The 15,088-nt window shown below is 34.0% G+C and overlaps 1 protein-coding gene and 1 long non-coding RNA gene across 3 annotated transcripts in view; both read right to left on the reverse strand.

Moving 5' to 3' along the window:
* Nucleotides 1-1,173: 1,173 nt before the first annotated feature.
* On the reverse strand, nucleotides 1,174-1,504 carry LOC137578234 (uncharacterized). The gene is made up of 2 exons (XR_011032559.1): nucleotides 1,363-1,504; nucleotides 1,174-1,308 (listed from the first exon to the last, which is right to left on the reverse strand). It is a non-coding gene; the product is annotated as an uncharacterized lncRNA (long non-coding RNA).
* Nucleotides 1,505-11,545: 10,041 nt separating this feature from the next.
* LOC137575774 (uncharacterized) overlaps nucleotides 11,546-15,088 on the reverse strand; it is a 49,067-nt gene continuing 45,524 nt past the window's right edge. For both annotated transcript variants that reach the window (XM_068288467.1, XM_068288468.1), the window contains exon 3: nucleotides 11,546-13,135. In XM_068288467.1, the coding sequence (XP_068144568.1) occupies nucleotides 12,909-13,135 (227 nt within the window). In that variant the 3' untranslated portion in view covers nucleotides 11,546-12,908. The remainder of the gene's footprint in view (nucleotides 13,136-15,088) is intronic.

The following is a 15,088-nucleotide window of genomic DNA, read 5'->3' on the forward strand; positions in this document are numbered from 1 at the left end:
AATCCTTTTTAGTGAACATAATTTATTTGGCCATGAGCTAAGGGAAAAAGTTGAAGATGTTCCATATACTGATGGTTAAAATAATAATCAATTTGTTAACTAAGTCATAATATGTAATAATATTTCTTTGTTTTCAAGTTTATCAAAGAAATTGCTTCAATAAACAAGTGCTCTGATATTAAAAGACCAATTGACCTTCCACCTTCAATTGACATGGGATGTCTTCATGCGATTGAATACAGTTAAATCTTTTATAGAATATAGAATAGGGTAATAAGTGTTCCATTGCATTTTTATAGAAAATTGCATGGGTTTTTTCTTAGTTCTCTTTTTACCCCTTTTTATTTTCTACTGTCTTTTCCGTGTCTCTTTTAATCAATCGCCATAGACAATTGCAATTTGAACCCTGAAAGAGAAGGATTAAGATGGTTGGTTCAGCAATTGTCTTTCAACTGAATGGACAGCGTGTCCCCTTTCGTCTGACCAATGTGTATGTGTTTGAAATTTTCTGGCCGAATGCCAACTACCCAATGCCTCCGCCCTTCTCTGTTATGCCGCCCCTGCCCACCCACATTTTGTCGCAAACAACTTTGCTATATTGCTTTTTCTCTATTTTTTCTTTCTCTGTATCTTTATTATGACACAACTTTGCCTAAGGCTCTGTTTTATAAATACATCAGGTTTTTTATACACTACACGTTTTCTGTAACATCTGTTTCCCTTTTACTCTCTGTTTCTCTTTGATTATCTATTTCACAAGTAAAATTCTGCAGTAAATATTTTTGGTAATGGTCCTAAGCATCTTAATAGACAAGACTTGAATATATTCAAAAATACAACAATAAAAATGAAAGCTTCACACCACCGGGTAAATAGTAGGGAGACGTAGGATCTTTCCACGAAGAGAATACTGTTACACTGAGCAGGGTGACGAACTGGAGAACTTTCTGTATATATCCTTTCGCCTGCGTATTTTTTTTCAAGTTTTCAAATTTTTCCCAGTTTTCTATATCTAAAAAAAAGAAGTGTTTCCGACCCATTCCCCATAGACTCTCGAATATGTATTTCTTAGTCTTTTCTTTATTGTGCCATCATCTGTGCATTCATCAATTTATTGAAAATTCATCCCAGAGGAATTATACACATATTATATTACTTTTCATTGTGCTGATGTGTCTGTGATTGTTTTATTGTTTTTATTGGTAGTCGATTTTGCACATATTTTATGCTTTTTGATCCAATGATAGTTTTGAGGGCAAATGTTAGAATTTCTTTTGATATTATGCTTATTATCCCCTTGATAAAAATCTGAAATATTAAAATATTTTGAGCAACGACTTTGTTGAATTTTGTTAAACTAACTTCCACAGTTTTTCTCTGGTGAACTTCGAAAAACGCACTTCTTAGCCTTTGTATGCCAAATGAATCCAACACTACATTGATTTTTTTTCCCCTGGCCTTGGTCTAGAAGCAACAAGAATAAAAATAGTATTATGTAATAATACATTGTATATTGTAACGAATACAAAACAATGCCAAAGTAATTTATCCTACTAAAAATATATATTATATAACCATAGAAAATCAACTAACTGGAAATAATAATTATGAATTAAATTGAAATTTTTATGGTACAAAATATATGCTTTGCTTTGTTTGTAATGCCATTCGGTCAAGAAATTCCCAATAGTCTGCCAAAGTACTCACTGATTTCAAAATAATAAAATTTTTTTTTTTTAACATTTGACGTACGGAATTTGAAAAAAAAAAATCCTTTTGGATTTCATAAAGCGACTTCTTTGAGTCTTCTTTTTATTGCACACTTTAGAGGCTAAACGCAGCTCTTTTTATATTCCCAGATCCTCTTTTACTCTTGACGCTTCATATATGTACGTAAGAAAATTTACATACTCTCTGTTGGTGTAGCTAATAGGCAATTTTAAGTTTTGAAATCAAACCGACGTCGGAAAGGAAGTCATGGTTTTAATGTAACTCGTGGACCCTAAGTGACCATTCATTAAAGTGATTCAAAGATCTTGATCGTATATTTTCAGAAAAGATTCCTTTTTTATCAACTTCAATTTGTAAAGTTGCTGTCTCTAAGTGCCCCAGATTTCCCTTGCATTTCCCTTTCCCTTGCAGTGCCCTTCAAACATTGTTGTGTTAGCCCATCAAAATGCGCTAACTAATAATAGGTTTTTGTCCACATATATTTTCCACTCCGACCACCGCACAAATGAATGTCATTTCATTTAATAATCATGTGGAGGCACCTTTGTCCACTGTGTTGTCATATATGGTGACCTATTATTACTTACATATGTATATATGAGGGGATTCCATCCACCTGTCTGTAATTACATTTACTCCCAACTTCCAGCAATGTTTTCCATGTGGGGTCATGAGTGGGGGTGGAATTATTCGGTTTACATGTGGAAAGGAAGGGCTACAAGGTAGTGGTCGCTCTATGAAGGGTGAAAGGAAGAGTGGTAGGGCTCTTATAAGCCATTTCCCGTTCCATTATTCAATTTGCACACCGTAAAACGGAACTATACAGATAATTTAAATAAAACTACCAAAAAACCGACTTTTTGCGTTGCAAAATTTTGCAGATATTTTGACAGCCTGCGGTTGTTTTTCAATTTATTATTCATGACAAACAATAAACAATTGGCTAAAAAAAAAAAAAAAAATACAAATTCATACACTTATTTATATAGAATTTGAAATATTTCATCCGAGTGTTCTGTTCAGAAGAATAAAGCAGGGGATGGGTGGCAGTAATCAAAATTCCTCAAACAAATTGTGTGACCCAACTTTCTGATTGAGGTGGGTTTATCTATAGATAGGCCAGACAGTGAACACGCCATTTGTATTTTTAGGACAGATTGAACACTTTATTTTTTTATCACTTGGCTTGGGTTAGCTACTCCCCAATCCCAAAATACCACCCGACCTACAATATGTCTGTCCCACCCCAATCTATCGAACGATACTTTCAACTTTAATAAACCTTTTTTTTTGTGCTTACCCTACTTAGTTTCTTACCAAAACAGGGTTGATGAATTTTGACTAATAGTGTGCAACGCACACTCTCCAATACTATACCTGTATTTATATTCTTGATCAGGTACAGACAAATTGTGTCATACATATTGTATAACATTGTATATAATATTAACATATTGTAAAAACCATAGTACCTACTCCTGAATTAAAAGTAAATGACCTTCATTTCCTTTTCCCCAAAAATCTATATAACTATTTTCATGCTTTCTGCATAGTTCATATTGGGTGCTACTTATTTCTAAAGCTTTTACTTGAATATCTTAAATGGAGGTACGTTTGGTTCCATAAAAACCAATCACTAGGCTTAACTTGAAAGGGTGTACGAATCTCGGTTCGTCAATTTGTTTGGTGTGTTCGCTCCATAGAAACATAAAACCACAAAATGGCATTTAATTTTTCATCTCCTTTAAAGATATTTCGCTTTGTACAAAATTTGTTGGTTGTTGTGGACGTTATTCGACAAAAAAATTAGTCATTATTAGATTTAATAGTTATTATAAACCAAATTTGTATTCAACCGATATTTTGTAGATATTTAATTTGGTTATCACCTTTATGAGAATAAATATAGTTAATAGTTGATAAATATGAATTTTAAATAAAACTAGTTAAAAAATTATTATTTCCCATAAACCTTTACAACATTTATTAGTCAATGTTTCGGGTAAAAAAATTTAAATTTTCACCGAAAAATTAATTACATACAATTTCTCATTGATTTTGAAGAAAAATAAAACAAAAAATATATATATATACATATATATATGCATTTTTCCGGCCAATTAAACACGGAAAAAAATATTCAAATGATCTCCAAAATTCTGTAGATTGATTAGATGTCCTTCGGGTTCAGTTGAAAATATCTTCAAAATGGCCCAAATGCGTAGACATACCGATAATAGATTGCAAGCCACTAGAATTTTGAAGCAAACAGATATAGCCAACTGACTGTATATATTCTGACGATCTGCATTTGCATCCGAATCGTTCATTATTATAATTTCCGTTATTATAACTATCATGCTGTTCAACCAACAGCAAATAAATGTCAACAAGTAGGGTAGAAAATAAATCAGTGTCATCCAATTGATCTTCAATTTGCTGTCGTATTGAACTCTTAAAAAAGAACTATGAAACGAGCAGCGTGAATAGCGAAAGAGTCCGTATAGACATGAGATTACTATGGCCAGAATACCCAATTCGTTGATCCATTCCTTGCCCAGCAGCGTTTTGTATGAAATCAAGTATTTCAAATGGCCAGACCAAAATTCCGATATCCAAACCGCATCAATTTTGGGACACATTGAAGCTGCATGCACCAGCAGCCACAAATATAAAGACGACCACAAGCATTTGACCAGCACCATGAAAAACTCTGTGATGACATGACTTTTATATTCGCCAGGCATTTCCATTAAATTGGGGAGGGTTTTACGTAGCCAAAAAGTGGAATATCAACTAAAGGATTTTCAAGGAATTGGCAACTTTTCCCTGAAACGGCTAAAGCAAATATAATTTGATTAAATTCCTTTCCTATAAGTTTGGCGTACAATTTCTCAAAGTATTTCTAACAATAATCACTGAGTATATGAGTTAAAGTTTGACAAGTTTAACAATGCTGTCCTTTTAGCTCATAAAATCCAGTCGTCTTATTTGAATGATCGTAGACTATCTTTCTAAGCTGTAGCCAGTGTTCCTGAATATAAGGGGTAAAAGCTAAGAATCTGAAGTTTTTGTCTTCGTATTTAAAATTCTTTGCAAGGCACGCAATACAATGATCGGAATCGTACAGATCGGACAACCACCTCGTTACGATATCGATGAAAACCACATATTCTCTTAATTGATGCTTTTCAGTGGATAGCTTATTTGGTTTATTTATATATGAAGTCAAATGGTATGTAACAGGCAGTTTCAAAACACTTGCAAGTTTTTTTGGAAAGCTTTTTTAGATATGATTCCACTTTAAAAACCTTGTGCATTTAAAGTCTCAGTAAACTCAGGCCAAGATAGAGAGTCATCAATTAGACAGCATTCCCTCAACCAGACAGACAGCAAACTGCCATTGTCTTCATTCATTCAAAATGAAAATCACAAGGTGCCACCACCAGCCAAGCAATTGTATGGACAAACTGTCCGCTTATACAGACATGGCCTGTGTATACATATGTATCTAGCCATGGTCATGAATCTCTTCTTCCCCACCTCCTTGTTACAGCCTCCCCTATCCATAGTGTCACTGTAGGTCTCTGGGCTTTTGCCTTTGCTGCTGACACTGTCAATGATGGCCTCAATCAGAGCTGTCATAAACAGCGACATCGCCGACAGTTAGTGCGCGCCATGCAAATGGTAAAGCCTTCCTTCTCTTCCTACAACCCTCAACCTCCAATTCTTTCATTTGGTCTTCCTGGCTCCTCGTTTTACCCCATCGCATTTGTGAGGCCATCAAGTGTCATTAATACGGAAATTATGCAAATGAAATTGACTTTTTCTTCCGCTACTGAAAAAGCCGTGTGTTATAGAAAATGATTGTGGTTATTCCAGTTGTTGGGATTATTAACAACAAATTGGCATTTCAGGATTAAAAAATTTTTGAAATAGTTCTAGTCAGGAGAAGTTGTTATTAGAAAGCTCACATCTGATAAATTAGGGTATATCCCTAATAAGCAACTGCTTGACATATATAATGTTCATCATGGAGACACATTTAACGATCCATTTAAAATCGAAGAAATCATGTTATCGTAATGTTCACTGTCCTACAATCACAACTGACTGCAATTGAAATATATTGAGTGGGCTGTCAAATGAGGTGAACTTTGCCGATCTGATTTACCCAATCTAAGCCCTTTATGGCCATTTTGTTTAAAAAAATAATAAAACATTTTATTTACGTTATCTGGAAAAGCCTTAAAAAATGTAAAAAACCTCTTTAAGTCTTCATAAACAACTACAAACAATGAAATCACTTTGAAAGAACACACCGATTGAAACTAATTAACTCGCTGTTAAGATAAACAAAACAAACTAAATCGAAATATATTAAAAAGAGGTGTGGTTAAGCCTAGTTGAACTAACTAATTGTTGAGTCCATATGTAAGATTTTGATAGGCAAATATACAAATCGGCTTAAGACAGATTTTTCTTACTTATGTATGTGCAATATCCACAATGTTCATTTTGATGAAGTACAGAGACAGACAAGATTGTGTACAGTATTTGTTTTAAATGCTTACAAATTGTTATGGAAATCGTAAATTTAAGCCAAACATTGTACATTTAAGATTGCCCTGATTGTGATTGTGTCTGAGTCTGAAGGTAATAAAACAATCTGTTTGGATTATCAACCAGTGCATTTATCACCAAGACAAAGAGCGTGATATTAAGACGCCTTTAGCTACTTCCCATCGGTCTCCTCCTATCTTTTTAACTTAATTTAGCTTTCTCGCCCATTTCTTTTGCTCTACTCAATCTTGTTTCCCTGTTGGCCAGGTGTGTATAGTCACTCACCTGGTTGCTGGTTTGGGGAGTGGCGTTAGGTGGGAATCTGTCTTATCAACATTTATGACACTTTTATGAGACTCTCTCAGCAGGAGGAGAAAAATCATTGAAGCGCAAAATCGTGCAATATTCTTGGCACAGTCGGCCTAAAGGGAATGGGGATGGGTATAGAGAGACGGGGATGGGGAGTTGGTTCTGTGTTGGACCAGGGCCTAAAAGCCTGCCTAACTATATTATGACTGACCTTCATTTGTTGCTTCCTTTTGTTGTTGTTGCTGTTGGGCTGGCCATGCATGTTTTTGAATTGCTCCTTAAATGTCAGATAAATTATTGAGTTTACATATTGATCCTGATGCCTTTTGCAATTTACTCTACAGCCTCATTCTATGGCCTTACCTGGCTTGTCCTCTGATGCTCCATCCCCATCTACTGACATTATTAACAACAATGATTGGACACAGCTGAGGCCTTTTGGGAAAGTGTTTATACATAAATTTATATATGTATACCAAGGCCAGCACAATGAAAAAATTGAACAAAAACATTATCTTAAGCTAAGCCAAAGTGTGTATACCCTGACCTCCGATGCATGTATATACATCTGACCGCACATAATATATAGTTTTAGTCCATTATATTGGCCCTTTAAATATAAATCTAATGGATCTGAATTATAAAAATAAAAAAGATTTCTTTACGCTAAAATCATGCTAGAAGTGTAAAATTCGTCCGCCTGCGAGCGGTGTCCCCGACTAGAGCTTTCACTGTAGTTCAATCGAATGAATAAAATGTTAATCAATTATAATTTTTTTATTTATTTTATTTAACTATATTTTGTTTGCCTTGAGGTAATTAACCGTAGGCTCTTAAAGTATTTGAATTTCTTTCCCAAAAATTAAAACTAAAATTCAGCGATAGTCTCCAAGAAATATCGAGAATTTCGCATGGAGCCACCATCGATAATTTGGCAGCTCTAGGATGGATGGATATGGCTAAATGAACTGGTCTCTTCATGCTGATCAACGTTACATATACATAGTACATACATATATACTTTATATGGTCAAGAATGCTTCCTTCTATCTAACCAAAATTAATATACATATGTATGTAGACTTTTTGCAAGGGTATTAAAAAGTAAAAACAGTGGCCTATCCTCTGTAAATAAAAGTACCGTTTTTATCTTTTAAAATTTACATTTAAAATTTACATTTACATTTAGAAATGTAAAATTTACATTTCTAGTGAGTAGAACCACTAGAAGAAGTTCTCATTATACTCTTTCAAATATATACTTTAGGAGACTATTTCGAACTATCTTTATTCCCTTTATTTTTCTTTTTGATATATAAATTAATATTTGCAATATATTAGGTTGAGTTTCTACGTTATACCAAAGTGGTTTGATCTGAACAAAAGAGAGCCAAGTTTGCAGAGAAACGGACGCACCATCTGGAATTGTATAAAAAAGGTGAAGTCACCTACACATCACATACACATATTGATATATACAGGGTAACCATGTTGCATGTGTACATACATACATACATACATATCTAGATTGGTGGTCATTCTACCATTTTATTACCCTGTATTGAGGCATTGACCAGCTAGCTAGCCAATGATTCCCCTGATATTCTGCAGCAAAAGCAGCCTTTTAAATATTTGATATAGCAAATAATTTGATTGGAAACCGGCATTGAAAAGTTGTGTATGCGCCCTGTCTCTCTTTCTCTCCCTCATTTTCAATCTCTGCTTTAAAGACTGGCAAAAATTAATAGATGGATATATTTTAAAGCCTTCATTTCCCTTGGGGCATTTATGGTTTTGATTTCATCTGGAAAGTAATCAATGTAATAATTGCAAAAAACACTTTGATTGCTTTCCATTTACACAATTTTTTTTTGATTCTTTCTTTTTTTGCATTGCGAGTTTCTCTAATTATGTGTAACCTTCGCTAATGAGTCCAGAGCACGTGGATGTCGATGTTGATGATGATGCCCTGAAGCCAGGAGGTGGAACTTAATTAGTTAGCTGGACTCGAACGTCCAATTCATGTTGTGGTTTAATGAGCCTGAAGTGCCAGAGCTAAAGGTTAATAGCGACCAAATGAGGGAAATTGCCAAGATCCAATTGGGAAAAATGAAATGTGAATTGAAGTGGAAATGACTTCGTCAAATCGTATCAAATAAGTCATTAAACTTGTTTTCGACTTGGTTAGTTTTGTAACTTACAGTAGTTAATCACTTAGTTGGGTTAAAAGGGAGGAAAACATTGTGAAATTTATCTCCATGGTTCGCAGAATCCACAATGAGTGTGCAGGATAATCTTATACAGTCGCAGTTTCTATTTGAAAAGCCTTTAAAGATATTTCGGTTCCTAAAGAATAAACAAAAAACAAAATAGTCATCATTGTTTTAAATTTTTACTGTGTGCTTCAAGATTGTGTAAAAATACCAAACATCAAATTATTTGAGATTCTAAAGGAAGAAAATCTTTGGGAAAAGATGCTTAAGAACATGGAAAGATGAACGTGTACACAATTTTATCATGTGCATTTTGGTACATGTGGGAAAATGTGTACGAGAATGCTTTTTGATTACAACATTGAATACTTGAAATACTCACTAAAAAACAGCAAGTTATTGTCTCCGTTAAGCATGCATTAACTGAGCTTCTCTGTTTGTAAAGAGAAGCTGCATTTAAATAGAACTTTAGAACTTGTGCCACTTCTTTTCATGGCCTTTTAAAACAAAACAAATTTTTATCTCCAATCACTTTAGTATAAATTTTTATCCCACTTGACGCCCCGTCAAACCCCTATATGTACCTTTTCTTCCCACGACTTTACACTCCACTCTAATCTGAAACCACTGCTCGTTGCCTACATCAACACCTCCAGCTCCGGGTGCGTCTATCACTGCATCCTCTCTCTCTTTAACTTATACATTGCTCACTTTACTTACCATTATACAGTTTTCTCAAAAAGCGCTTTGTTTGGAATGCCTCATAAATTGCGCATACGCCTGTTGCGAACCTCTGCACAAAAGAGAGAGAGAGAGAGAGAGATAAAGAGAAAGAGAGAGAGAGAGAGAGAGGGAGAAATGTCAACCGATGATGTTTTTCTTTTTTTAGGTGGAAACGCATAAATTTTCTGCTTGAAATCTTTGTGAGTTTTAAAAAAAATATAAGTGAGCTACAAAACAAAACAAAAAAAAAATGGATGAAAGTTAACTGTCGGTCGTGGTAGCACTTTAGACGTTCCTTGAATGTATTTGGACTGCAAGCAGCATCTGCATAGGGGAATCCAAATTGACATCCACTAGGCATTGGTATGCAAATTGCACTAGCAGTCTAGATTTTATTCGAGTTCTCTTTCTGTTCTTTTTTTTTTTTTTTGCGGCGAGTGCAATTTTGTCAGTTGCACCTTTGCACCTTTCTTAAATTTTCACAATGCAACTGTGGGTTTGGGATTCGCGAAGTTTTTCGTGCGCAAGTTTCCTCTTGAGTATTTCTCTGGTAATGCCAATATTTGTTGGTTCAACATTCCGCTTTAAAAAGGATAATGCCGTGAAAGCATTCTTATTCGCTTTGATGTCTCAAGTGTTCGAGGCCAGAACACCTGAAGTCAGGAGAATTTTTCTCTTATTCTTTTCCTTATTTTTATTTTATTCTTTTCTTTTTTTGCTCTGTGCTTTTGTAGGTCAAGCATTGTCAGTCTCATCATACACATACTCAGTCACACCGTCATTGTCATGAGAATTTCATGTGCTAAAACTGTCAGTGAAGTTCATGTCATTCTCTATCTGTCTCGTTCTTTCTCCTTCGTACAGTTCCCAGATGGTAGGAGACAAATGTATGTATGCTTAAAATGTGTCAAAAATATATAAAATTGAGAGAAATGATGAGTTACTTATAAACAAATGTACATACATATAGGTTAAAGAGGTTTTTTGTGCACTTTCCCAATTGTTAAAATTTTGATTACCTGAAGTTTGGGATGTATATATAGACAGGAAGCTTTTTGGCTCTATAGAGAACTGGTTTATATAGGATTTGTATATTTTCTTTAATTAACTTGGATAACTTTATTGATAACCTTATTAAATGAACTTTGTAAGTTATCAACAGGATGTGTTTTTAGAGTTCCAGCAGATTTGTTATCCTTTTTGACTTTTCAACCACAATCTTCGGCGAGGTATACTTTAAGAAGTGTTGAAATGTCAAATGCAAAGTCCTTGAGAACTGAGGAAAACAGCAATGGCAGTTGCATGACAGCGTCAGCCGCGACAGTAGCATCATCAGCTTGAGGCAGCGAGAGCAAATGGAACACACAACCAAAAAAATAAAAGAAAATAGTCAAGAATGCTTAAAAAAATGCAAATATAAGTAATATTCGCCAACTCTTATTTAACTATCCGACTTGTTGGTTGAATTCACAAAAGGTTTTAAGAAAAGCTGCTTCTATACGATTTCTAAGTAAATATACCTTTGGAATAGGAAGCACTTTCTTTTCCTTACAAACTGATTCAAAAATACAAGTTATTTACTTTTAAAACTCGTTCGATAAAAATGCAGACCTAATAAGAAAACTTCTTTCTATCTTGAATATAACTTGCAACTCGGAGCTGAAGTGTTTTTATTTTCAGTTTCAAGCCTTTTTTAGAACTAGACTTAGAAAGTTTATTTGGGTATTGCAATTAAATTCTGACTAAGTGCTTCTTTTTGACTAAACGGCTTAGACTTAAGAAAAGAGAGCTCATGTGCTCAGACGTGGTCTACACCATTCAATCAGTAGGTTAGTAATTGGAATGGATTGGACTTCTCAGATGGCAGCAGAATGACTTCCTCCTGTTTCCATAGCCTCGCTGCATTCGTAACATAAATCTATTTATTATATTTATTTTCACTCATCAAATGGATACAAATCTCAATCCCATTTAAGCTACCTAATCTCCAAGAAAAGAAAGTACAATTATTTCTTTAGCATTTTTCTGAAGATTTTATTTATTTGTATTTACTCAATTAAAATTTAGTTGGGACATTTTGCTGCTGTTAATTTTACTCTTCTTTACTTTACTTTTCTTTCTTTTTCTGGCTTTTAATTGGATTTGCTTTCGTTTTGTTTATATATAATTGGGTTTTATATGCGTTTTAGTTGAATTTGTTTTTTTTTTTCCTTTTTTTTTTTATTTTTTTTTTTTTTTGTATTTACTTGAATCTCTCTAATAGAATTTTCAGTTTAATTTCTTTTTTGTTTCTCATGTAGCCAGTTTGGTAGTTTAATTTAATGAATTGTTTAAACATTAATCATTAGTTTTATAGGTTTCTTTGTTAGTAACAATTTGCATTTTAGCTTGTTTCTAATACTCTTAATATTTTTTCGTTTTAATTTTTTTGTATAGGTATAATATATTTGTTAATATTTTATATATTTCATTTAATTTTTTTTTTTTTTTTTTTTTTGTATTTGGTTTGTTTTGTTTGGTAGAAAAACAGAAAAATTGTGCCACCAGATTATTTATTTTTTAGTTCATGTTTTTATTTTGAAAACTATTTTCTCATAAATCTTTTTTTTTTTTTTTGTTTTTTGTTGACGATTCCTTTTTCTTTTCTGTTTTTGTTTTTAATGTAGCTGCTGCTGGTGAACCCCCTTAATATAATTTTTTGTTATTTCTTAAAATCCATACAACATTGAGTTTAGTTAATGCAATTCATCCATTTTGTAGGTACAATTTTCTTATAATTTTAGTTTTTTGTGTGTCTGTGTGTTTTTCTTTTTAAATATATTTTATAAAGTTTTTTCTTGACCTTCGCAAAACTTTTTGACAAACCGTGAAAAATGTCTTCCAAAAAATGTTTCAGCATTTTTTTTGGTTCTCTCAATGTTCTAGAAGAATACCCTTTCTTTGTCCTACAAATACAAATCAATTTGTTATTCTTTTTTATTTATTTGGAACATCGTGCCATTTGGTTTCATTATAACTTTGCAAAAATTTAACTTTATTCATTTAAGTTTAGAAATAAATCAACTGAAATTAGTAGAAAAGGTTCAAGATATCATTTGCTTTTCTTGGACTCTTGATTAACAATTAGAATTCGACAAAAACTAAAAAAAAGAGAAACAAAACGAATGTTTCATGCCAAATTTTTTATAAATATTTATAATTATTATGGGAATTTAGCCCTTTTTTAGTAAAAAGTTTACAATTGGTTTTGGTGTGTATTGTGTGAGTGTTGTCGTTTACATTTTACCAAATTTATTTTTTAATTGGTTTAATTGCATTTTTGTTGCTGCTGCCAACAATAATTCCAACTTTGTCTAACTCGGCCAAAACTTATTCGGGTTGAGTCTCTCTGCGGGTCTTATGGCCACGGAATGAGGCTTGTATTTTAGTTGCGGCTTTATTCAATTCTGGATCAGTTAGATCAATATCCAGTTCTTCGGCAACTTTTTTGGTTATCTCCTTGATATCCTCATCCTCAGGCGCATCCTTATTGACCAATTTACGGGCCAAATGGCCACGGAATGTGGACTGAATCTTTAAGGCCGCGTGACAAAGCTCTAAAAACGAGAACAAATATTTAAAGTTAATTTTTGCATAAACCAATTCGATTAGTTTATCTTGATTACACAATTAATAACTAATTGGATTTGAGCGTCAATTCAAAAAGCTCATTAAGGCACTTGCCATGCCACAAGCGCATCTAACTCTCTCTCTCTCATTTCTAAGGCCACAGTACTCTTGACTCTCTCAATTGAATGAAGTTGCCATTGAGGCACGTTTCAATGACGCGTGACTTGACCACATCTACATGCATCTGCCATGACTGAGGCATTATAAATGAAGCTTAATTTTGTTGTCTACTTCTCTTTACTCTCTATCTCTATCTCTCTCTCTCTCTCTCTCTCTCTCTTTCTCTCTCTTTCTCTATCTCTCTCTCACTTAAACCATTCCTTTTCTTTTTGCTGTTTTAAATTGGCAGTGGCATGTGACACATTTAATATGCAAGAAATGATGGTGGTCCATACACAATGTTACGTATGCGTAATATGCTTAGCCTGCTCAAGTCCTTTGAGCCTTACGGCCAGCTGAGCTGGGTTTTGAAGAGTGTTAGGGGAATGATTTGATTACGACTTTAACGATCAAATTTATGCCCACATTTCCCATCTGCCAATGAATTTCAGATAAATATCTTATATCAAATGTCACATGCCAACTCTCTAAAATCGGTAATGTTTGTTTTTATCCAAAGGCCAAAGGCGTTTAGTTACTTATATATACTTGATTTGAAATACTTTTAGTGTCCCAGCATAATAATGGTGCTAATTTTTTATATTCGACATCATGATCAATAAGTAGTGGAAAAGGTTTGATCACAAAATCAAAAATATAAAAACATTAAAACACATGGAAAGAGATCATTTTGATTTTAATAACTGAAATTCATGAATTTTTACTTTTTTTAGCTGAAACACGAGTTTTAGTCTGGCGTAAAATTGCTTGAGGATTTGTTTATTTTATATTATGCTTTGAGTAAATGGCTAAGAAATTATCATATAAATTCTCCACTGTAGTGATTACTTTTTTATTGACTTTGTATGAGGATTTCGGTTAGAGAACGCAAGTAGAAAGAAAAGTGGAAAGTGCAAACTTTTTGTGCTTGAAATAAAAGTAAATTGGCCGCGCGAGTTGAGTTTGTTGAAGATTGAATTTACATAGCATTTGGGTGCAGATTTTTTTGAGTGTTAATTCGTTAAGCTGATGTCTCCGCCCACACACACACACACACACACACACAACTAATTGGTCGGACATTTTTATCAAGTATACGCAACGTGACCCAGGCTCCAAGCACGTACCAATGCATTCATGTTTATTTATAAAATATTTAAAATAACTACAAGACGTGCAAATAGCTGAGCCTTAAGCCAGAACCTGGCCCATGACATTTATAGGGCAAAAAGAAGAAAAAAGGAACAATTTGGAATTTCACTGACAAACTGAAATGTATGCACCCACCCTGCAAACACTCCCGCCCTTTTGGCCCTCTCTTCTCAGTTAACAAAACTTTGCTTTCGACGGTCATGTAACACTCTACACATGGCCACAAGCTGCTCACGTACACAGCCGTGTCCTGTCACAGGACCATACGAAAAAGCAGAAAAAAGAAACAAGATAGAAGCTCGGCAAGCTTGCCACCATCGTACATGTTAGCCTTTGCTTTTGGCCTTTATCAGGCATACAAATTGAGTTTCCTTCACCAGCAGTAGTTTTTGCACCTAGGCTGGGAGCCTGGAGTTGTTAGAAGGCTCAACATTTGGGAGTGGCAGCTGTGCTGGATAGGCACACGGACATTGGCGCCTAGTTGATGTGTGTCAAGTGATTTGCATGTGAAACTTGCCAGCAAGTTAGAGGTAGAAGGAAAGAGAATAGTTCTAACGCCCAAGCTAATCACTGACTAAGCCTCATTTTTTGCTGGTAATTTGCCAAAATAGTTATCTTTTTTGTTATCG

The sequence above is a fragment of the Drosophila tropicalis genome, unplaced genomic scaffold (assembly GCF_018151085.1).
Source record: "Drosophila tropicalis isolate 14030-0801.00 unplaced genomic scaffold, ASM1815108v1 contig_593, whole genome shotgun sequence".
Lineage (NCBI taxonomy): Eukaryota > Metazoa > Arthropoda > Insecta > Diptera > Drosophilidae > Drosophila > Drosophila tropicalis.